The sequence below is a fragment of the Arachis ipaensis genome, chromosome B10 (genome assembly GCF_059453495.1).
Source record: "Arachis ipaensis isolate K30076 ecotype BB chromosome B10, ASM5945349v1, whole genome shotgun sequence".
Taxonomy (NCBI): domain Eukaryota; kingdom Viridiplantae; phylum Streptophyta; class Magnoliopsida; order Fabales; family Fabaceae; genus Arachis; species Arachis ipaensis.
The window spans coordinates 111,982,558-112,007,431 of record NC_142435.1 but is presented as its reverse complement, the minus strand read 5'-3'; the positions used below and the strand labels follow the sequence as shown (position 1 = coordinate 112,007,431).

General features: G+C 33.1%; 2 protein-coding genes across 2 annotated transcripts; both read left to right on the top strand.

Moving 5' to 3' along the window:
* Positions 1-6,025: 6,025 nt before the first annotated feature.
* On the top strand, positions 6,026-11,621 carry LOC107622807 (Leucine-rich receptor-like protein kinase family protein). Its single transcript, XM_016324846.3, has 3 exons — positions 6,026-7,526; positions 8,335-9,936; positions 10,805-11,621. Exons 1-3 carry the CDS (start codon positions 6,596-6,598, stop codon positions 11,380-11,382), a joined length of 3,111 nt encoding a protein of 1,036 aa, XP_016180332.1. The 5' UTR covers positions 6,026-6,595; the 3' UTR covers positions 11,383-11,621.
* A 6,018-nt stretch (positions 11,622-17,639) lies between these two features.
* On the top strand, positions 17,640-18,992 carry LOC107621724 (LOB domain-containing protein 15). Its single transcript, XM_016323739.3, has 3 exons — positions 17,640-17,846; positions 17,917-18,169; positions 18,247-18,992. The coding sequence occupies exons 1-3, from the start codon at positions 17,833-17,835 to the stop codon at positions 18,667-18,669; spliced, it is 690 nt and encodes a 229-aa protein (XP_016179225.1). The 5' UTR covers positions 17,640-17,832; the 3' UTR covers positions 18,670-18,992.
* The last annotated feature ends 5,882 nt before the right edge of the window (positions 18,993-24,874 follow it).

The window sequence follows — 24,874 nt, the reverse complement described above, 5'->3', positions numbered from 1 at the left end:
ATTCCACACATTTAAACAATATATGGCATCAAATCTTATATTTTATATTCATGTAAATAATATATGTAAATAATATATATTAACATATTATAGTAAATATGTTTAACTTATTCTTAAATATATAAAATATATATTTAAATAATATATAAAAATATATATAAATAAAATAAATTTAATATATTTTGTTAACATACATTATAATAGAATTTGAATTCTCTAAAGTTTGAATTTCACTTTAGAGAATAAAGTGTGATCTCTTACCATTTATTTTATAGGTGGGACCAAGAATAAATATGAGAGAAAAATCATTCAAAAGTAAAAGATCACACTTTACCCTCTAAAGTACAAATTTAAAATTTAGAGGAACCAAATTCATTATAATATATCGTATTTCAACTTAAACAAAAAATCTGTACATATGTTCAAATTTAACATACAATTATATATATTAAAAATTTTTAATATGTTCGTATGTATTGAAATATATATTTAAGTATTTAAATTCTTTTACAATAATATATAATATATAAAGAATGTTTAATATATCTTAATAATATATTAAGTACTGTTTTTTTTTTTTTACAAACTAAAAATATATTTTAGTACTACTTCAATCTAACTAAAATTGTGACCTTAACTAATACTAGGTTCAACACTATTATTACTAGCAATTAATTAATTAACACAAATTAATTTCTGGTAAGTAATCTAATTTATTTTTTATTTACAATAATTAAAATAATTTAACTAACTAAAAACATTATTACTAAAAAATGTACTTGGTGATGTTGATGGAGTTATAGTTAAAAATGATGAGTCTGAAGATCAGGTTCTAGTATAGGAAGTAGGGACTCTTTTGAGTTACAAAAGAGGGAAGAAAGAATTGTTAAGTGTGGTATTTAGGAGAGAGAGAGAACGAGATTTAAAAGTGAGAGGAAGAGAGAGAACGTAAGTATTAAAGAGAGACTAAAGGAGATTACGAGATTCACAGATTGAGAGGGTCATAGACACGTATCGTGCATGCAGACAATACAAGGGGGTGGATTGTCAGTGCATTACGAACGGGGTGGAATGAGGATACGTCAGAACAACGCCCCAGTATCCTGGAAAATCTCGTTTTCCTCCATTTTGAAAGAAAACACACTCTTTTTCCCCAATTATAAAATAAAAAATCCCCTTATCCCTCCTCATTTATATCTTGTCCCTTTTAAATTTCCATCAATCATTTCAATTTCATTCTCCCACTTCACCTTTTTCATTCTCTTTCTTCCTTTTCACAACTGCTATGCAAACTCCAAAATCTCTTTATAATTCTTTAAACAAAATTCTCAAGCATGTTTCTTACTCAAGTCTTTTTTACTATTTTTCTTACTTTTTACATGTTTTCATCTTATCTATGCTTATTTTGTTCTTATTTTGTCCGAGTAGATATTTGTTTTGCTCTTAAACCTCCCTTACATGTTATGAAACCCCATGGAATGAATTTGTATACTTGAATTTAGAAGGAAGTTCTAGGTACTCATTTTTTTCTCTGAAGATGTGAAATATAGATTTGTTGTTCCAGATCTTTTAGAACGTTTATGTTTCATGAATAAAATTGGTGAATTTTATCGAATTGGTTATGGATTTACGATGTTCTTTTCACTAAATTAGGAGTTAAAATTTCTTTTATTGACTTTCAACAAGAAATTCTATCCCAAAGTGCCTTAGCTATGTCCTAACTGCATCCCAATAGTTTGGCTATAATTAGGGCTTTTGAGATAGTGTGTAATACTCTCGAGATCTCGACCTCGAGCAATGTGCGTGTGTTTTGTTTTTTCAATATTACCATCCCTAATGTAGCAACCAATGAAGGTCGCAGCTTTCTGTCCTTCCGAGCTCATTTTGGTCAAAAAAATCTTTGAGATTTATGAAGAATCATTTTCTAAGTTTGGGAAAATATATTTCAAATTTCTAGTTGCCTCTTGTCACTCTCCTTTTTTCTTAACATTAGAGAGAGAGAAAAAGATTTGACTTATATTAGAGGCTTAACTTGAAATTTCCTAAGAATCTTCTTGGCCAACTTTCTCAAGATGAAAAAGATATTATTAACATCTAAAAATTTGAAGCGACAAAAATTTAGATCTAAAAGTGGCGCTTAGCGATGAACATGCAGTTAATGATGTCATTGGTTATTAAATTTTTTTATTTACTTTAACTTTCGTTTCTTGTAGAATATAATATTTAAAATATTTTGTAGTTGAGATGGCTGATAGGTTTGCAATTTTGGTTCAACTAAGGCGCAAGATTTTGTCAGAGCCCGCAGCGCAAAATGAATCCAAAATTCAGAATGTCGAGTCTTCGACCACTCCTATTGCGGAATTAATTGCTCAAAACTTTTGTGAAAAGGAAAAATCACCAAAGCTACAAGAGTTGCATTCCCGGATCTCCTGAACCCAAGAAAAGAAAGAGGAACAAAAAAGAAAAGGAAGTTAGCATGTCGAAAAATATGCTGACGAAGGATTTAAATTTTATTCTCTTTATTGACCACTATCTTATTACCCTTGATACAGAAAAAAAATTGAGGCCATTCCTACTAATGAAAGCATTGTTCGTATTCAGAAGATGCTTCTAAGGGTAGCCACTTATTGCCGTGATATTCAGAGGAAGACTACTGAAATCTTGACATTGTGTGAATTGATTGAAGAAAAGAATATAAGTATCATCTCTATGTCGGCTCAACGTAAAGATGTTAAAAAAAAATAAATGATTGACAAACTCCAATTTTGTGGTTTATCTTGTGTTGAATTTAGGAGATTTTATCAACTTATCTCACATTTATTCAATGAAATAGTATGCTTTTGTAATTCTTCCTAAATTTTGCTTAAGAGTGAAAACATGCTTTTTAGCCCTTAAAATTGCTAAATTTAATTTACCTTAATTCCACTCGATGCCTTGATATATTTGTTGAGTGATTTCAGGTTCATAAGGCAAGGATTGGACGGAAGAAGTGAAGAGAAAAGCATGCAAAGTGGAGAATTCATGAAGAAATGAGGGTTTGCTGAATTCAAGGCCACGCGCACGTGTCACCCACGCGTACGCGTGAGAGAGGATTTTGTCAGGCGACGCGCACGCATCACCATGCGTATGGGTGACAAGTGTCACGTGACCTCGTTAAAGTGAAAAACGCTGGGGGCGATTTCTGAGCCATTCATGCCCAAGTCCAACTCATTTTTGAAGCTATTTGATGCAGAATTCAAGAGGGAGAAGGGGGGAGCAATTAGATTAGGTTAGAACCATGTTTTAGAGTAGTTTTCTAGAGAGAGAAGCTCACTCTTCTCTCTAGAAATTAGTATTCTTAGTTTAGTTTTCTCTTAGATTTAGGATTTAATTCTTGTTTAGATTTAATTTTTCTTGCAATTTATTGTTCTTGCATCTTTGTTCTTTTACTTTCACTTGTTATCTTCTTTATTTTGTTGCCTTCATGCTTATGAACTTTGTTAGTTTTGGTTTCCATTAATACAATTTATGTTTTATGTTTCTTTAATGTTTAATTGAGTTTCTATTGTTATTTTCTTGTTTTGGGTAGTTGTAGAATTTATATTTCTTACAATTTTACCCTACTTTTCTTTTATGCCTTCCAAGTATTTGACAAAATGCTTGGTTGGGCTTTAGAGTAGATTTTGTGCATTCTTAACTTAGAAAGAGAAATTAGGTACTCTTGAGTCATTAATATCCAACTTATGTTGGTGATCTAGAGTTGTTAATTAATATTATTTTTATTGACGCTAATCTTTTGCTAATTCAATTAGTAGTTGATTAGGACTTATGGATTGAGATTAACTAGTCTTATTTGATTTTCTCCCGATGTTGGAGATAACGAAATAGGATTATCTCTTGCTTATTATTGTGTTATGATTAATAACTAGGATAGAAAGTCTTGATTCTCAATCCTTGCCATGAATGCCTCTTTTTAGTAATTATTATTTTTAGTTATTTGCTTTATTTTCTTACCATTTAATTTCTTGCACTTTTATCAACCCAGCCTGTGAAACTCATAACCAATAATTGAGCATTCGATTGTAATTTCTAGGGAGAACGACCCGAAACTAATACTCTCGGTTATTTTTGTTGGGTTGAACTTGTGACAACCAAAATTAAACTTTGATTGAAGGTTATTTGTCGGTTTGGAACTATACTTGCAATGATGTGATTTCTTTTATGGAGAAGAAATTCTAAGCCAATGATAATCTTCGCATCAATGATAAAAAAGATGAAATATAGAAGCTTGAGAAAGAGAAAAAAAGAAAATTTTTCCAAAGTTAAAAATTTGAAAAAAGGAAGGAGTGATGTAAAAAAGGCAAGTGGCCAAATTAACGGTATTCTTGAAGTCTACTAAAAAGCAGCTGAAGACCCTAGAATTAGAAAAGAGCTATATAGAGAAAGCTGCTTTGGATAGAGTTTCTATAATCGAGAAGAACATGCTTGACTAATTTAAATTGGTAGTCCCTGAAGCAGATATTTCTGAGCTAGGGGCTTTTGTTATGTAAAAGATGAAAAATGTGTAGATTTTTCTAAAGTTTTAGTTTAGTTTTTAAATGTATAAACTTTGATACTTTGGCCTTATATTGACATGGTCTTTATGTAGACATTCTTAACATTATTACTATAATTTGGAATCGTTATATTCGTGGCCAGGGATGACAATAGTGTGTTGCACACTAGTCTGATGTAGTCCAATATTAGTTTGATTATTCTGTAGATTGTCATGTCCTACACTATGTAAATTTAGAATTTGCGGGAGAACTTGCAGATTTTTCTGCTCAGGATCCTTGCATCGCCCTTATTTACATTAGCTATAGTCTGTAATATGATTCAAGATAAGATCCTCACAGACGGTGCTAATGTTTGAAAAGAAGTAGATCAAACTTACAGAATAACACAGAACCTCGTGATTTCATTTTTAGGCGGGTGTTTATACCTGCAAAGACACTCTAATACCTAAATGAATCCTTAGTTTTAAATAAGGAAGAAAAAGAAAAACATACTCCTTTATTTTCTTTAGCTCATTTTTATATAACTAAGTCGTAAAATAATGTTTACAGAATATTGGAATAACGTTTACTGCTTTTACGAATTATTTATCGTGCATTATAATATTACAACATTACAATATTTAACTATGATTCTAGTTATTAGTATTAATATTAGACTCTTTTTACGAATTTTGAATCCTCACTTAACCGTGATTTCGGTTCATAGATTTAGACTTAGTACCGATCAATTATAAATTAAAATTTAATTTAATCAAAAATAAATATAAGAGATTTGAAGTAATACCACCAACGAACTTTAAAAAAAAAAAATTCCTCAATTAAGAAAATCTAGATTTAAACATGAGAAGAGAGTAGAGAAATTTCAACTCCTTGGATATTTTAAATGAAACAACTAGAAAAATTAGTCTTATCCAAATATGATGATGAGAAAATGAATGATTTTTTATCCATGTAATTTTGAAACAAGAGAAGTTCCAGTGTCTTTTTTTATTAATGGAAGCTGTTTTGGGGGTGACAATCTGGCGATAATTGGCTGTTATAATGGGCTGCAGAAGTCACGGCGTAACGGATTGATGCTAACTGCGATACGACAAAGAGAAAGACTGAAAGAGGGAGAAAAGAAAATGTAAAAAATAAAAACAGTGACAACCGCGTAAAAGATAAAAATATTATACTATCTATGGTGTCTATCATACACTAGGTGCGACTTGCGAGAGGAGATAGCAGATCCATCGTCTATGTGGATTGATTCCATTTTAGTTTTACACCCATCCCCCATGCAATAAAATGTAAAATAAATGATAAATAAAGTAAGCTTACACAATACCTAATCTGCCATATACAAAAGCAATAATCGAATGTCCTATTTTGTGTGGATTAATTAATTAACTTATGAATAATAATAATAATAATAATAGTAATAATAATAATAATAATAATAATAATAAGAGTCCAAGTAATTAAATAATTGCGTGGGAAGGCAGATAGCCAGATACAGAAAGGGAGGTGAACCTGGGTAGAAGGAAGAGAAATAATTAAAGTGGGGAAGACGGTGACGGCGTTAGAGGCATGTGCGTGTAGTGCTGGACCCTACTCACAGACAGACAGAGTAAGAGTAAGAGAAAGAGAAAGAGAAAGAGAAAGAGAAAGAGTGAGTGAACACAAGAACAGCACACAACACAACTCTCCGATTCCTCCCTCATTCTCTCTCTCTCTCTCCACACCCGCAACTCACACAAGACTAAGAGAGAAATCGAATTGAATGGAACGTGAGAAGGAGAAGAAGAATGAAGAGAGAGGAAGCACACAACACAGGCATGAACAACAAGAGCAGCTAGTTGCCCTTTACAGAGTGTAGTTACTCCCACCAACCAACACTCTCCACCGGTTCTCCATTTCCCTTCCCCCCACCTAAATTATATATATAAAACCCTACTTTTTCTTTCTCTTTCTCTCTCTCTTACCCACACACACAGCACAGCAAAGAACCACACTCCCCAATCCAATGCTAAACTTCTCTACCTAGGGTTCCCCTTTCTCTCTCCCTTTATCTCTCTCCGATGAATCCCTTCCTCTCAATTCTCTCTCTCTTCCTGCTATTCCACACCGCCTCCTCCGCCTCCTTCCTCGAGCTCCGATCCCTCCTTGAATTCAAGAAAGGCATAACCGCAGATCCCCTCCGCCGCGTCCTCGACTCATGGAACCCCTCTGCCGTCTCCGCCTCCGTCGACTCCTCCAACTGCCCTACCTGGGAGGGGGTCGTCTGCGACGAGGTCTCCGGAAACGTAACCGCCATCGTCCTCGACCGCCTGTCCCTCGGCGGCGAGCTCAAGTTCCACACTCTCACTGACCTCAAGATGCTCCGCAACCTCAGCCTCTCTGGTAACCAATTCACCGGTCGCCTCCCTCCCTCCCTCTTCACTCTCACCTCACTCCACCACCTCGATCTCTCACACAACGCCTTCTACGGCCCCATCCCCGCGCGGATCAACGACCTATGGGGCCTCGTCCACCTCAACCTCTCCCTTAACCGCTTCAAGGGTGGCTTCCCCAGCGCCCTCCAAAACCTTCAGCAACTCAGGGTCCTCGATTTACACTCTAATGAGCTTTGGGCTGACGTAGCTGACGTCCTTGCTGCCCTTCGCAGCGTAGAACACGTTGATTTGAGCGCGAACCAGTTCTACGGCGGCCTCTCCCTTTCCGCCGAGAATGCCTCCTCTATTGCCAACACCCTGCATTTCTTGAACCTCAGCGGTAACGTTCTCAACGGTCCTTTCTTCAGTGGGGAATCGATTAAGCTATTTCGGAACTTGGAAGTGTTGGATTTGGGCGATAACTCCATCACAGGGGAGCTTCCCTCTTTTGGACCGTTGCCGAGCCTCCGGGTCCTGAGGCTCCGCCGGAACCAGCTGTTCGGGTCTGTCCCGGAAGAGTTGCTTGAGAGCTCTGTTTCGTTGGAAGAATTGGATCTTAGCGGCAATGGCTTCACTGGTAAATGGTTTCTGTTTCTGTTTCAGTTTCCCTCTTACATAGTAGGTATTTTGCTGTTCCTATTATTCTGTTTCAATCGCATTGTAGAAGGTTCTGTTGAATTAAGAGTAAACTGAATGCGGTTCAATTGAGGTCTTGAACAATATGTCGAGGGTTGTTAACTAGTAGAACATTCTTGTTGTTCACTGTTCAAAGCTTTAGTTATGGTAACTCAATTTTTGGAGTGGACTCGTTGTATGTTAGTTCAATTTTTAATACCCATGATTGAAATGTAGGTATAACATTTATTTGATATTTCTTGTTTAAAAAAAAAATGCATTTATATGCATTTGTGAATGTTTGCGTGCACGTGTATTTTAGTAATATTAGGCATAGCAAATGTGCATTTCCGAAAACCAGGGACTGTTGTTTTGTAGTGTATTGATGGCCTTATATCTTTTCCTTCAAGATGTTACTAATGCCAGCTTAACCTTGTAGTGTGTGTTTGTTTACAGTTGGTATGGTCAAACTCACATATGACTGAAGGGGCTTCTCTCTTTCGTTTATATAAATGATCCTTGGGGATAGGATTATTTCTAATTTATGATGGGGAAATCTTATTGGATTATTTTGTTTCTTGCAGTATAAACCGTTTGCTTTAATCATTTTGTGGTGGTTTTTTTCTATTCACTATGAGCATGTGTGGTTTACTCCCAAAATTAAATTTGCACAGTTACTAGAGTTGTTTGGTGTAACTCTAGTTGGTCAAACTTAAAGCGAGCAAACTCAATCACACTTCAATTAAGCTACAAATGTTTCTTGTGGGCAGGCTCAATTGCTGTAATCAACTCTACAACTCTGAATATTTTGAATCTTTCATCGAACAGTTTATCAGGCTCTTTGCCAACGTCTTTGAGAAGATGTACTATCATGGACTTGAGCAGGAACAATTTTTCTGGTGACATTTCTGTTGTCAAGACCTGGGAAGCCTCATTGGAGGTTGTTGTTCTGAGTTCAAACAAGCTGTCTGGATCGTTGCCTCCTATTTTAGGGGGCCCTTCTTCAAAATTGTCTACAGTTGACATAAGTTTAAATGAGCTTAAAGGACCCATTCCGGGTAGTTTAGTTAATTTTCCATCATTGACGAAGCTTAATCTTTCTGGGAATCAACTTACAGGGTCACTTCCACTTCAAGGTTCAGGGGCAAGTGAACTATTACTCATGCCACCTCAGCAGCAGATGCAATATCTTGATGTGTCTAATAATTCCTTAGAAGGCGACTTGCCTTCTGATATAGGTAAGATGGGAGGGCTCAAACTGCTGAATCTAGCTAGAAATGGCTTTTCTGGCCAGCTGCCAAATGAATTGAGCAAACTTGCTTATTTAGAAGACCTAGATTTATCTAATAACAAATTTACTGGAAAGATTCCCGATAAGCTTTCATCCAACTTAAATGCATTTAATGTGTCCAACAATGACCTGTCTGGTCGTGTTCCTGAAAATTTATCGAAGTTTCCAACTTCATCCTTCCGGCCTGGAAATGAAAAGTTAGTGTTACCGAAGAATTCTCCCGAGACTTCTTCAGTGCCTAATAATATTCCAGACAATGGGAGACATCATAGTTCAAAGGGTAATATCAGGATAGCAATTATTCTTGCCTCTGTGGGTGCTGCTGTGATGATTGTGTTTGTTTTAGTGGCTTATCATCGAGCACAACTGAAAGAATTTCACGGAAGAAATGAGTTCACTGGTCAAAATACTGGAAGGGATGTCAATGTCAAATTAGGAAGACTTACAAGGCCTTCGCTTTTCAAGTTCAATACAAGTGTTCAACCTCCTTCAACTTCAATGAGCTTTTCACACGATCACTTGCTGACTTCTAATTCAAGGACCCACTCTGGACAATCAGAATGTATCACTGAAATTTCTGAGCAGGGCTTACCTCAGGGAACGGTAGCAACTAGCTCATCATCTATACCTAATTTGATGGATAGTCCTCCCACATCATCTGGAAGGAAGTCATCCCCTGGTTCCCCGCTGTCATCGTCTCCCCGATTCATAGAAGAAAAGCCGGCGATGTTGGACGTTTACTCGCCAGATCGGCTGGCTGGAGAGTTGTCCTTCCTGGATTCTTCCTTAGCATTCACTGCAGAGGAATTATCTCGAGCACCAGCTGAAGTTCTTGGCAGAAGTAGTCATGGCACTTTATATAAAGCTACTCTGGACAATGGTCATATGTTGACTGTTAAATGGTTAAGGGTGGGGTTGGTCAAACATAAAAAGGAATTTGCAAGAGAAGTTAAAAGGATCGGTTCTATGAGGCATCCAAACATTGTTCCATTAAGAGCATACTATTGGGGGCCTAGGGAACAAGAGAGGCTTCTTTTAGCTGACTATATACATGGGGACAGCTTGGCCTTACATCTTTATGGTAATAGTTAACTATTCCTTTGCCACATTCTCTCTCTCTCTCTCTCTCTCTATATATATATATATATATATATATACACGGCTTTCATTTAGTGTCATAATCTTTATTGTACCGTACCTTTTAATCACAAACAAGGAACTGTAGCTGCCTGGGAATTCTTTGATAAAGAATTGACTGTGCTTTGAACAATATTTTTAGCCTTAAATAGCTTTTCAGTTTTGTAAAGACGTTTCATTCATAAAGGTATTTCATCTGTTTATAATCCCATCTTTCTAGGTTTGTCTCTCTGTTCACTTTCATCATGTGCTTATGCTCAGAAAGAATGCTGAAGGGGGAGGGTTTGAGATTGCTTTTCTAGAATACCTTTTCAACCTTCGCTACCAGAGATAAATTTCTATATCAACCCCGATAACTTCCCTGATGCGTATAGTTGTATTGCATGGTTGAGTCCTTCACATACATTGGCTGTTAAATGGAGGGTAGTGTGAGGTCAATCTTCTCCTGTTTACAATAGATTTGACTCTTAGAATTTAAGGTAAACTAGCTGGTGTCTGTCACTCGGTTTTTGATGGCTTCCTTCCAAAAGCTGGCCGACAAGGAGTCATCTCCATTAAGGGTGTTTGTAACTTTTGCAGACTTGCAGTTGTACAAGTTGCATAGGTATGACCAGTACTATAGTAGAGTTTGAGGGGCTGTGACTGTCCAAAATTTGGATATATGTTTTGTAGTAATCATACGTACATCCTGTCAGAGAAGTTCATTTAAAATATTTTTCAAGCTCATAAAATTCTCTACTTACGACTCCTTGACTTGTTCATCTATGATTTTTGTGTTAGTTGAGCATAATATCAATGTGTCTATTCTGCAGAGACCACCCCCCGGAGGCACTCCCCATTGTCATTCAGCCAGCGAATAAGAGTTGCTGTTGATGTTGCTCGATGTCTATTATACCTTCATGATCGAGGGCTTCCCCATGGAAATCTAAAGCCAACAAATATTTTGCTACCAGCCCCAGATTACAGTGCGCGTCTTACTGACTACGGTCTGCATCGGCTAATGACACCTGCTGGAATTGCGGAGCAGATACTTAATCTAGGAGCACTTGGGTACCGTGCTCCAGAACTAACCACCACATCCAAACCAGTACCGTCATTCAAGGCTGATGTATATGCACTTGGTGTGGTCCTGATGGAACTGTTAACAAGAAAAAGTGCAGGTGACATAATATCGGGTCAGTCAGGCGCTGTCGATCTTACCGATTGGGTTAGGCTGTGCGAGCAAGAAGGGCGGGTAATAGACTGTATTGACAGAGACATAGCAGGTGGGGAAGAATCCTCCAAAGAGATGGAAGAACTGCTTGCAATATCTCTGAGGTGTATTCTCCCTGTAAATGAGAGGCCTAACATCAGACAAGTTTTTGAAGATCTCTGTTCTATATCAGTTTGAAATTTTTTGTATATGTGTCTGCCAATTAGTTTTTTTATTTTATTTTTTTGGTTCCTCGACCAATCGTTATTTTCTGATTCTTTGTACCATCTTAGCTTCTTAATTGGTTTCGGGCCTCATTTTGGGCTAATCATATTCTTTTCTTCCATTCTCTTTTTTGTTTTGGAAAAAAGAAAATCGATATTTCTTGTAAAGTGACAATCGTTGATTAATCAACAGTGTTTGTGTTTGATTTGAAACCCACGTGTTTTAACATTGAATTTCAATGTTTACCATTTATCTAGTAGTTTTTTCCGGTTTTCATATAGTATATCTCCCTGAAATCTTCATAGCGCATATTATCAAATCCTAAACCAACCAGGGATGTCAATGAGGCGAGGGATGTCTCCCTCTCTCCGTTCCCGCCCTCAGAATTAATTCCTGTCCCCCGCCTCCGCCTTTAGAATTAATTCCCGTCCCGTTATCCGTTATAGAGGAATAATTGTTCCCATTCTCATTTTTCGTATTTTTCGAGAGGTTCCATTCCCCATCTCCTTATTTTTAACATTCATATGTAAATTATAATAAAGAATATAAAAAAACAAAAAAACAAGCTACAAAATATTATTACAAACACACAAACATATCTTATCTAAAAGGGTAAAGTATATTTTTTGTCCCTGAAGTTTTACAAAAGTTTCAAAAATACCCCTAAGTTTTATTTTGTTTCAATTTTGTCCCAAAAGTTTTCGATTTGCATCAAATATACCCCTAACGGCTAATTTTTAAAAAAATTTAAGATCAATTCAACAACAATTTCATAAGAACAACCCTCAATACAAGCAAATCAAGCATAATTTTCATGCATTATTGTTAGATTGGTCTTAAATTTTTTTGAAAATTTAGCTGTCGAGGGTATATTTGATGCAAATCGAAAACTTTTGGGACAAAATTGAAACAAAATAAAACTTAGGGATATTTTTGAAACTTTTATTAAACTTTAGGGACAAAAAGTATACTTTACCCTATCTAAAATTATAAGTCCAGAAATATAACATAGCAAATCATAATCCATAAAATAAAATCTTGAACAATAGGGTTAAGGTTTTTCAATGAGTGAAATTACTAAAAGAACCCCTATATTAGAAATAAATTAAGGGTTATTAAGTAAGTTCAAAAATTAGGAAAATTATCGGAGATGGGGCGGGAATCCCCATTCGGGTCCCGCGCATGTCTCGAAGAAATTTCGCTTCCCATCTCCAACCCCACAGAAAAAATTTGTCATCACTGGGCCCATTCGGGGCGGTCCTCACAGGGATCCCCACCTCCTGAGAATTTTTGACACCCTTAAAACCAACCCAGCTTATCGGATTGGAATCAACCTGTGTTTGGAAAACAAGAAAAAGGCTTCCCCACCAATACACACTTTAGTTTTTCTGAGGAGGAAAAGAATCCTGATAGCTGATAGGTTCATTCTTTATGGAAACAGCTTATAGCATTTTTCTTTGAATTTCAAGTTATTTAAGCGTAAGAAAAGCTAAAGCTCATTATTTTAGCATTATTTAGAAAAAAAACAATTCACATAATACAGGATGTTATATTTTCATTAAGTTGACCCTAGTTATGTTATATCTATACAAGGAAAGGAATTAGTGGACTACACGATTGATTTTTAGCCATAAATAATTCAGCAGGACATATACCCCTAAAATTTCCAATTTTACAAGCATTTTCAAACACGCTGTCACTCATTTGGGCTAATCTGATTGGACAAATCACATGTGAATCGTAAAAAGGTGACTGAGATGGGGATAAGAAAATATGTATTCAATTGTTTTTAATTACAACTTAGTTTAGAAGCCAACTAAAGTGTCCCCAGAATGGTTGTCCACATTAACTGGTTGATCTTCGTATATACTATACTATATAGGACATGCAAAAGCTGGAGTCCTTTGTGGAGTCACATTCTTATATATGCTTTACTATATTAGTACTTGACAGATTGACATGATCGCCATTATCTTCATGCTTCCGGCTACCTAATTACTTGATCAACGATGTCTACTAGACCACTACCACTGACACTAGGATGTGCCTCACACATTGTCAAAAGCTCCAGCTCTGGTTCCATTTGCCAACTGGTTGAATCACTCCAAGCGGTACCCTTGAATTTGCTTTTTGTCTCTCTTTACATTATATTATATGACAACTAGGTACACATTATCCGAACCGATTCGAAAATTCGGTCCAGATCCAAATACTTTGAGACTAATTTGGTGTGATTTTACTGAGTTTACGGTTGGGTAAGGATATCAAAAATAGATTCGATCATTATTTAGAGAGTTGGGTCTGGATCAAGGTGAACCCGACTTCATCCGATCCATGTACACTTTAGGGGACTAAAAAATTATATATATTTTAAATTAATTCTAATATTATGTTATATTAATTATAAACTTATTATTTTATTTTTAATAACATTTGTTGAATTAGGAAATAGATCAAAGAAGCATAAAATTAGAATTTATGGACAAATTCAAGTTCAAGTATGGATATCAACTTCTCATAACAACTATATTTTCTTCTTCTTTATAAATAAGTGTATCATAATTTTTTGATATAAAATTTATTAAGATCCGAACTTCATTCGATCTAGACCCGGTTTTAGTGTGGCTAGAAAATAGTATCATTTCACCGAGTCTAAGAACGGGTAAGAATCTCAAAAATAGGCTTAGTCATTATTTAAGATCGGATCTGAGTCAAGGCAAACCCAACTTCAACCGGCCCCATCTGCACCCTGATGACAACCAATTGACACAGTCACTAATTCACTGAAAAATTTGGATCCTCTAAATTTTGAATTTTCACTTTAGAAGATAAAGTATAATCTCTCATCTTTAAATGATTTTTCTCTTATATTTTCTTTTGGTCTCATATATAAAATAAATGGTGAGAAATCATACCTTATCCTCTATATTGAAATTCAAAATTTAGAAGAACCAAATCTTTCGCCAGAAGGAAGCTCTAATACATGGTGGGATCATAAGTTCGGCCAGGTACCTCTTTTTTGGACAGGGCCAAGAACCCGTTGGGGTTATCTTATTAGAAGGCCCAACTAAATATTGAATTGTTTTAAAAGTTTAAAAAAGAGGAAGAAGGGATTTCACATGAATCCGTAGGGACCCAAAAGTAAAAAGGGCTCCATCCCTAACGCAGCTCATAAACCCATCTAATCTACGGTTAATAGCTTAATATTATAATACCAAAAAAAAAAAGCTTAATATTAACTTAAGTAAGAGTACCTATACATGGTTGATGGAGTAGCAGATACTTATTTAATATTTATAGAACTCAGATTCTCAAGTAGAAATGTGTTGAATAAAAGAAAAAAAAAAAAAAAATCCCTATGGCTTCAAATACAGAGTGCTAATGCAAAACAGAAGTCTTCTATCTATATCTTTCTTGCTCATGACCCAATACTTTTGTATATGGATGAGGAAAGTAGGACCAAAGAGGATGATGGATGAATCATATCATGTGTATGTTTGTATAGGTGCCATGGGATCAAATGGTCTTTCTACATATCACTTTTAAATACATATTTATAGAATAGAATCTTTATATTTCATCTTGTCCAATATTGGCCAATATTTTTTTCATTACATGACAGCATATAATTAAATATTTACACTAAAACTTTATAGTGGTGACATGCCTTATCAAAATTAGATCATATTTATAGACGGATGCTATACCCCATTATATTCTAAACAAAAGTAGATGTGATAATATTCTTAATTCATCCAACGGAGAGGGAGAGAGATATCACACACTTGTGGAGTTGAATATCCTCGGATATGATTTGTCGACAGTGATAGTATAGAAAGTAAGAAGACCAAAGTTTAGGGTTTTCCTTTGATGACAATATATATGGGTTGACCCTTTTAGATTTGAATTTTAAACGAATGTTCTATATCTGTGAGGTACTTAACATGTAAATTGTAAATATAACAATTTGTTTAGTAGAATGGGCGTGGTTTGTTCTAGGTTTTGGTGAACACAGAAGATGGAGTAGGTTTTTTAAAGAAAAAAGGTTGGGGTTTGGGGGATAGAGAAGACAAAGGGGCGAATAGTAAGGCTCAAAATACGGGTCAAACAAGAATGGATGGTGCCACTCCCACCTCCCTTAGAGTCTACGTATTCCTTTTACGTTATTTCATTCAATTTTTATTCATTTATTTATTACCACCCCTAGCTACCTCTCTTTCACCACCCAATTTGATAGGGAACACTTCTATAAATAATTGTACTAGGATTGAAATATTTTGGAAGATATGAGCTTATATAATTTGGAGATAAAAATATATATTTTAAATTAAATAAAATGTTTTGGATATATTCACAAAATAACTGAAGGATTAGAGACGAAAAAATAAAAGCTAAAGATTGATGCTAAAGAGCTATTTTTTTAGTTAACTTTTTAAAATTATTTTATTTATTTTAAATTTTAAACTGTAATTATAAATTTTTAATCTTAAATTCTAAATTATAAATCTTAAATTCCTGTAAAATAAGAATTTTTAGAATCAAAATAAAAAATTTAACTAATATTAATTAAGTGAAAGTTAATTTTTTCTAGTTTCTAGAACCTATATAAAAGATTAGATAGTTTCTTACTGAACACATAGCCAATAGGATCATTTCATTCAAACAAATTAGATATGGAGAGATAGTACTAATTGATTTGTGCCAACCTTAATTTGTTTGGACTAAATCTCTGCATAAATCTAGTTTAGGGTCCTTTTCTGTGATATAAACTAAAAGATTAATCTCTCACTGCTAGGTGGATATATACATATATTATTGTTAATTCCATATATAACACATCATATCATATATATGTATGTGCAATTTTAATTTTGAAAGGTGAGGTTTTGGTTTCTTTGTATTATGTTAAGGTGTGCTTTAAGGGAAAATGCTATTCATTTGGGTGAAGACAAATTATATATAGTTAAGCAGTTAACTGTCTTAGTCACTTGCACTGAATTTATAAAAAAAAAAAATTGGAGAATTCATCTGATCAGAGTTGTTGAAATCAAACAACTGTTTTGGTTATATAGATTCTTATAAATTCGAAATGATATCTTCTTCACATGGCATGAGCTAGGGTGAGATGTCCCAAATCACCATACATACCTCTACCAATCAATATAAATTATACATCATCATCACATACAAGAGTCATTTTCTGCTTATAGCACATTATCTACTTATCTTGGAAGGTGTCCAATCTTTTTCCCTATTTCACTGATAAATAAGAAGGAATCACTTTCAACTGCCTTAATACCTGTTGAACGTTAAGTGGCCATTGTGAGAGTATAATAGACTTATTTGTTTTTCAAAAACACTACTTTAATTTCTAAGCTAGATAAGATAATTAACCATCAAGAAGTTATAAACTATTTAATTTTTTTTTATGATATTTTTCGATCTGTTAAAGATTAATCTTTCGCAAATCTAAATTTTATTTAAAAGTTTGCGATTAAAACTAATGAATTGCTGTATGTAAAAGGCGGGATTCAAATTCCGAACGATTGTTTTTAAACTATAATTCAGTGTACATATTATCTTCAATCCAATTTAAAATTTGCCAAGACAGAATCATATAATGCTTGCATTGCCACGGCCAATATTTTCAGTGATGTTGATCACTGAATACTCTAAACGCTGATCCCAGTGACTGAACTTAATTAATTGCCTTGGTCACAATCTTAATTTCGCTTGCGGTTTCTATACGTTGATTATATTAGTTAACTGTTCTTGAAAAGAAGCTAGACTGAAGAGACCAGAAACTCTCTTAATTAGCGTCCGACCTCAAATTAAAAGATAGCATTTTAATAAATTGTGAAAGTACAACTGGTTTTACACCTGTTTACATATGGTATTGATTAATTAAGTGATACATAAACATTCTGAATTTGTTGATAATATTTATACATATATGTAAGAGAGCTTAGCTAGCTAGCTAGAAAGAGAGTCAAATATGGGAAAGACCTGGCCAGAATAAGAAGCAAGGATCCACATGCATGGCGGCAATAGAGTCAGAAAGTTGATTAAGAAAGTCAAAGCCACATTTAACACACACGTGAGCATTTCACTCATAGAGCTGGCACACTAGTTTATATATCTTCTCTTACAAGTGCTTGCTTCACTTTCATCTCAACTTGCCTTGCTAGCTAGCTACTCATTTATATAATTATTCCTTAAATCTTCAATTTAACTAACAAACACAAATACCTTCTTCTCTCACGCTTTCATATAATAATTACATAAAACATAGGTGGATGTGTAAACCTTGATTGCCTTTTAAGCACACTGTACTACTCATATTTTTCTTCTCGACTCTCTCTCTCTCTCTCTCTCTCGGTATTCTCTTCTTCTATCTATCACATACTCAGAGAGCATGCCTGAATGTCCAGAGAAAGGTAATAATACAAATCTTCTCGAGTATCTAATTAATTAAGTTGAATTATATTTAATTTGATTTGCTGGTAGGGAGAGATTTGAGGAGATAGGGAAGAAGATAAAGAGGGAAGGAGATAATGTTTCAAGTCAAATGGGAAGAAGACACATGTTAGGGCCAGCAGGAACCCTAAACACAATTACACCATGTGCAGCATGCAAGCTACTGCGACGAAGATGCGCACAAGAATGCCCCTTCTCTCCATATTTCTCACCTCATGAGCCCCAAAAGTTCGCTTCTGTCCACAAAGTCTTTGGTGCCAGCAACGTCTCCAAGATGCTCATGGTAATTCATTCTTGAACATTTTTTATAGGCTTCGAACTGGAAAGAGAATTTACTCTTTATTTATTAATATTTATTAGGAGGTACCGGAGTGCCAAAGAGCTGATGCAGCGAATAGTCTAGTTTATGAGGCTAATGTGAGGCTAAGAGATCCAGTTTATGGATGCATGGGTGCAATTTCAACATTGCAGCATCAAGTTCAATCTTTACAAGCTGAACTCAATGCAGTGAGGTCAGAAATACTTAAATACAAACTCAGAGAAGCTAATAACAATATCATTATTCCCTCCTCCCACCATCATCTTCCTATGCTCCCTTCATCCGGGGCTGTTTCCGTCACTGCTCCCCCACCCCCGCCTCCTCCTCCGCCGCCACCACCACTTCCTCCTAATTCTCTCCCTCCCATTTCTTCCTCTTCTTCCTCCATGTACATCCAACAACAACAGAGGCCTCCCACCAACTATAGCAGAATTCCAAGTGACAATATTTCTTATTTTGGTTAAATTTGGAGACTTCAAAATAATAATAATAATAATAATAATAAATTATTCCATTTATTTCTCTCTTTGATATGGGATCAAGGGTGGAATAAATTGTTACGGTAATTAGTAAAGAAAATGGGAATGAAGTATTAATTTATACTACCTTGATGATGATGTTGTTAATTATATATGGCCTGCTATAAGCTGTGGCAGTATGCTTTGATTAATTAATCTTGTTATTGTCTTAGTCCAAATGATCAATGCCAAATTTTTACTTAGATATTGGTGACTATATATATATATATATATATATGAAGGTTAGTTTTCTTCATTCTATTACTCAATCCTTTCATCTAAAGTTGCTATAATACCATATTGGAATCATTGCACCTTAGCTTGGTCTCTGATTATTAATATCTACATTTCTTCCATAGCAATAATTGATGTAGACACCGTGCCTAATTGGTTTAGTATACACATAGCAATTTCCTCTTAGCTTGTTCATTTTATGAAGCAAAAGGAATTGAAGAGGAAAAGACTTTTGAATTGTATTTAATAGTGGATGCTATTTTTCAATTTGGTGGTTTAATTTGTGAAATATTATTGTTGCAATAGTGGGAGGAGGAGGAGGAGGGTGAATAATGATATTGTTGTTTGGTTAAATTAATTTGGCACGTGACAGCTGTGGTTCTTTGAAACGTGTTAATCTGTGCCACTGAAGCTTCTGAGTTTGCTGTCTCAAGTTGCGGGAGACAAAAGGTATGCTTTGTGAATCTTCGCCATGTTAATTCACTCAGAAATTAAATGTAATGTCTACTGTGTAACAAAACACAAATACAGTGAAACAATTAATTAGTGGAGAAGTATGTATAATCTTCTGTGGTTGAGATCAGATTTTCATTTGCTTTTCTTGCGGTTTAGCTTTTCATATATGAGTTTCTTCATCAGTAGTAATGAGTCCCTTATTCCTCATATATGTATATGAGTTCATTTCTTTGAATGTTTTTTTACTTACTATATACTATGTAGTTTCTTCTAAAATTTTCTCTTAATTGCGTATAATTAGAACTAGACCCACATGAAATTAATGTGTGTGTGTAGAACGTACCCATCTTTGGAGTTATGGGAAAGCCTTTATTAAGTGTTTTTTTCTTAAATAAATAAAAATAAACGGCATCTTTAGATCAAGGAATATAATTGATGAATTAAACACTTCTCAGTTACATATTGGCCTGGCTTTTATAATTTTATTTTCCCTCTTCTATTCTATGCTGCATGCCACATTATTAATTCTCTAGAAACTCTACAATGGCATCTTTTGATGCCTACATATTTATATATAAAATATAAATTTGATTTGATTTGATTCCATCAGAGTACATCATCAATCAAAGATAAAGAATATATATATTCTTAAACAATTATGTTAGTTGTGATGAATAGTTATCACTATAAAATATATATTAAAAATAAACTAAAATTATATATATTTATATATAAATACATAACTAATTGATTTTGTATGTATTCTATTCTTAAAATATATATCTAATGTGCTATTGAAAACCGAAATTTACATATAATTTTCTAAGGATTAGGATATAGCTCAGATTAATGTGTGTAACATATTTGTTGGATGGTCATACTCCAATGAAAGCTATTTGGTTTCCTTGGCGTGAGGATTTCAGCTTAGTCTCCATGACTAACAAGGAGGTGCTAAGGGGGAAGTGTCAATCGTATAAGCAATAAATATGAAGATAAAGACTTGCACTTTCTTCTATTTTTGTTTTAGAATTCTCCAATTCAATTTCTTTCTCTTTAGGGTGCACACATATCCAAACTAAGCTTAATGTTATTGATTATAAATCTTCTAGTTGAAAACTTAGAACCCTAATATATCTATATAGATGTGACATGAATTATTGGTCCCATGTCATGATTGCTTCAAGTCTTGGCATCTAATTCCTGGTGTTGACACCACCCAACCATCATTCCTTGTATTTGAACAAATTTGTGAACCTAATTTTACTTTTGTGACACCCATATATATATATATATATATATATATATCATTTTAAAATAACTATTCATTGATTTTTTATACATTAAAAAATTAATATACTTAAATTTATTTTACATCTAACTACCTATAAAATAATAAAAACAAATATTTATTTTAAAAAAAATAAGCATAGAAAATTAACGGTTAATTAGTAAATTTTTTTAGTTGTAAAATTTTTATTTTTAGAAAATTTATTATTCATAATTTAGAATTTAAAATTTAAAATAAATAATATAATTTTAAAAAAATAGTTTATATTGATTGAAATAAAATTCACTTCCTAGTTGAATCCTTCTAAAAATACAAAGAGCACTACACTTTTGGCATAGTGTTTCATTTAGAAAAAAATATTAATTAAAACACTAGTCTATATTAAAAGTTAATAGTGACAGGTGTACTGTTTTTTTTTTTCCTTTTAGTGAGTTATCTATCAATGATAAAAAAAATTACATAAACTTTTGAATAGTTTTAATTTTAATTGAGGTATTGATATTATATCAACTTTTATACAATATTAATTTTAATTGATGTATTATAATTTTGTGTAACATAAAAAATTTAATTAAAAATAAAATATGTATTATAACATTCTATATTTATATTTTTTAATAAAAAAATGGAGGTTACAAAAAAAAAGCAAAAAAAAAAAAAACACACCTACTTTCTTAGTACATGCTATGTTACCTACTTTTTTAGTACATACTATGTTATTATTTAATAAATATTTTTTTTTATAAATGAAACATTACGTTTAAGGTATACTGTTTTAGTGTTTTTTGCAATTTTGATATATGAAACAGTACGATTTTTGTTAAGAACGCGATATTTCTGTCGTTTAGCAAAGCATTCAAGTGTTTTATTCAACACAAACTCTAAATCATCAGACTTTTGTAACTTATTTTAAAGTATTACATTATTAAAACACATTCTTATTTTTATTAGGATAAAGTATTATTTTGATGTTAAATATTTTGATCGAATCTTAATTTAATTTTTAATATTTAAAATTTTTTATTTTAGTTCTAAAAATTTTTAAATGTCCTATTTAAATTTAGAAAATGTCTTAAGTGAATTTAATATTGTTTCACTATTAAATTTAACACAAATAATTCACATAGAAAAATTAATAACATTCGATTTTAGTATGTAAATAAAATTGATCCTTCAACGATCACTAATATAAAAATTTTTTCTTCGATTTTAAAACGCGAATGATTTATTGTTAGAATTTGGAGTTTTGTACAAAAAAAAATTAAAGAGAAGAAGTATTATAAAAAAATTTTGGTTATATTTTTTTAACACATGGAAAAAGATATGACTTAACTAGTAATATTAATGTCTACATCATTAATTTTATTAACAATTAGTGTCAAATTTAATAGTAAAATCACATTAAATTAATTTAAAATTTGTTGAGACAGAAATAGAATAATTAAAATGTTAAAAACAAAATTATTAAAATTTGACCTAAATATTGAGGACCAAAATATAGTTTTATCCTTTTTATTATAGTGGATAAATTTTTTGAAATAATGCATAGAAAAATATTATCAAAAACGAGAGTGACGATATATTTATGTAATTTAATAAATATATAAATTGGATTGAATGCTGAATTTACAAGTTGAGTTTGATCCTGGTTAAGTATGGGTTCGCTGTATCATTTATTTCTGAGTGCTCTCGAACTCATCATAACCGATGCATGTGACAGAGTAAGAGACTGCAAGATCACTAAGCTATTCACTACTATATAAGACTTGGATCTCACTCAACCATCTTTGCATTTGCCAACATATATATATATATATATATTTGATTTTATCAATATGATTCAGCAACCCCCTGAAGTTTTCTCAAATCGTTGCATAAAATAAAGCTAGATTTGGATTATTTTTTCTTTCTATAAGAAGATGCCCTGTAAAGAGAATAAGAGAAAAGAACCTAGCTATATGTCCCAACCTGTGTTTGATTTTTGTTATTTGTTTTTTGCTTTTATTTTACACAAAGCTATGATAGAATTTTCAACCAAATTGAATAATGTACCATGTTGTATGTGTTGTGTTGTTAAAATAACAACATTTAGTTAGTAGAATATCGTTAACCCATGAATTTAACGCGTTGACTCAATGACTGCATACATGATTAAGTGAGAAGATTCGAAAATACGCTAAAGATAGCTAAGCAAAAAATTCCGTACCCTAAACACGTGCAATGTTTAGGTTTAAGGCTATAGCCACACAGATTTATATCATACATAAGATACAAAAATTCTATTGTGGCACCCATTAAAAAAAAAATACCCACAAAATATGTATTCTTAGTCTCTCTTTATATTTTTGAACTCTTTTACGCTGTATCAGAGTGTCTTCCATAGGTTAAATACATGGATTGCAAATCCATATATATATGGCTGTGAGTTATTACAATATAAATTTCAATCGGTTTATTCATAGTGATGATCACTACTGGTCTCGACGTTCGTTGATATGAGATTCCAAATCTCTCTCTCTCTCTTTTTTTTTTTTAAATTACAACAATTATGATCGATCTCTTTCAACAAGTTAGTAATAGTAAGTTGAAGCTCAAAATCATTTTGAAAAGTTCAACAAAATGTTGGCTGATTTTTTCTGATTATGGCACATAAAAGGCACACAACATGATGAATAAAAAATAGTTATCCGTATTGTGATAAAGATGGAATGAATGCCCATTTATCAATTGGACGGCTGAAGTTTTCAAAACTTAACTTCTCAATACAAATTGAGAATTAATGAAGGTTGAATGTTTGAATTTTGTATGTATAAATAGATGGCATATCCTTACGTAACAACAACAACAATAAGAATATAACATTTTTCACTCTCTCTCTTTCATACTATTCTTTCTCTTATATACTTTATTTTAATATTATTCAATACATAATTATATCTATTATATTCATATAGTAATTCTAGTGAACATTATTATTAGAGTTATCTAATTATATTTTTATTTTATATTTGTTACCTCTTCCTTATTTATTTATTTAGTTATTTTATAACACGTTATCAGCACGAGACTCTGATCAAATTTTAGGAAGATTTCATGTAACAAATTTTTATTATGTCGAAACTCTATCATGTTGAATATAATGCTCTTGATATATCTGAAAATAATTATTTATCATGGATATTAGATGTTAAAATCCATCTTGATTCAATGGATCTTGGAGATACCATTAAGGCTAAAAATAATGCATCCCAAAAGGATAAAGCCAAGGCCATGATTTTCCTTCGTCGTCATCTTGAAGTATGATTGAAAAATGAATATCCCACATTAAAAGATCCTGCAGATTTGTGGAAAAGCCTTGAAGAAAGGTGCAATCATCAAAAGACGGTCATACTTCCTCAAGCCTGATATGTTAGGGAAAACTTTCTCGACCTTCCATGCCTCGAATGTGCTCCTGCAGTAGCAATCGAGAAAAAGGATTTTAAAAATTTTTTTGAGCTAATTTCTTGCCTTCTTGTTGCTAAGCGCAACAATGAGTTACTCTTAAAAGAATCATGAAGCGCGCCCAGTTGGCGCCGCCCCATTTCCTGAAGTAAATGCGGTAAACTACCCCAGAAGAGGTAAATGGCAAGATTTTAGTAACAAGAAAAATTATGGAAGGAAAAGGAATTATGTTCAAAAGAGAGGATCTCACCAGAAGTGGGATAAAGAAAGAAATAATGGACAATGTAAATCAATTGAGGATAAATGCTTCCGTTGTGGTGGAAAGGGCCATTGATCACGTACCTGTCGTACCCCAAGGCACCTTGTTGATCTTTATTAAGCATCCTTGAAAAAGGATGACAAAGAAAAGGAAACAAATTTTGTTTCAAATTATGAAAATTTCACCACTCATTATGATGTATCTAATTTCTTTGAGGATCTTGAAGGAAATATTGGCCATTTGATCAATGATGGAATAGTTTAATATGTGTGTTTGTTAAGTATTCATGTGAATAATTTTACTGTTCATGTACTTTTACTCATTTTATTATTATTATTATTTGTTTTTGAAGAAAAATGGCAAGGACATATTTTGAAGATATTTACCTTGCGGATAGTTCAAGTTCGCACACTATTCTTAAAAGTGATATATATATTTTACCCATCTTGTGCCAAAAGAAGAGTATATTAATA

Coding starts and splice junctions, on each gene's coding strand:
- LOC107622807 (XM_016324846.3), top strand. CDS start 6,596: ATGAATCCCTTCCTCTCAATTCTCTCTCTCTTCCTGCTATTCCACACC. Junction 7,527..8,334: donor TAGCGGCAATGGCTTCACTG/GTAAATGGTTTC, acceptor TCTTGTGGGCAG/GCTCAATTGCTGTAATCAAC. Junction 9,937..10,804: donor CTTGGCCTTACATCTTTATG/GTAATAGTTAAC, acceptor TCTATTCTGCAG/AGACCACCCCCCGGAGGCAC.
- LOC107621724 (XM_016323739.3), top strand. Junction 18,170..18,246: donor ACGTCTCCAAGATGCTCATG/GTAATTCATTCT, acceptor AATATTTATTAG/GAGGTACCGGAGTGCCAAAG.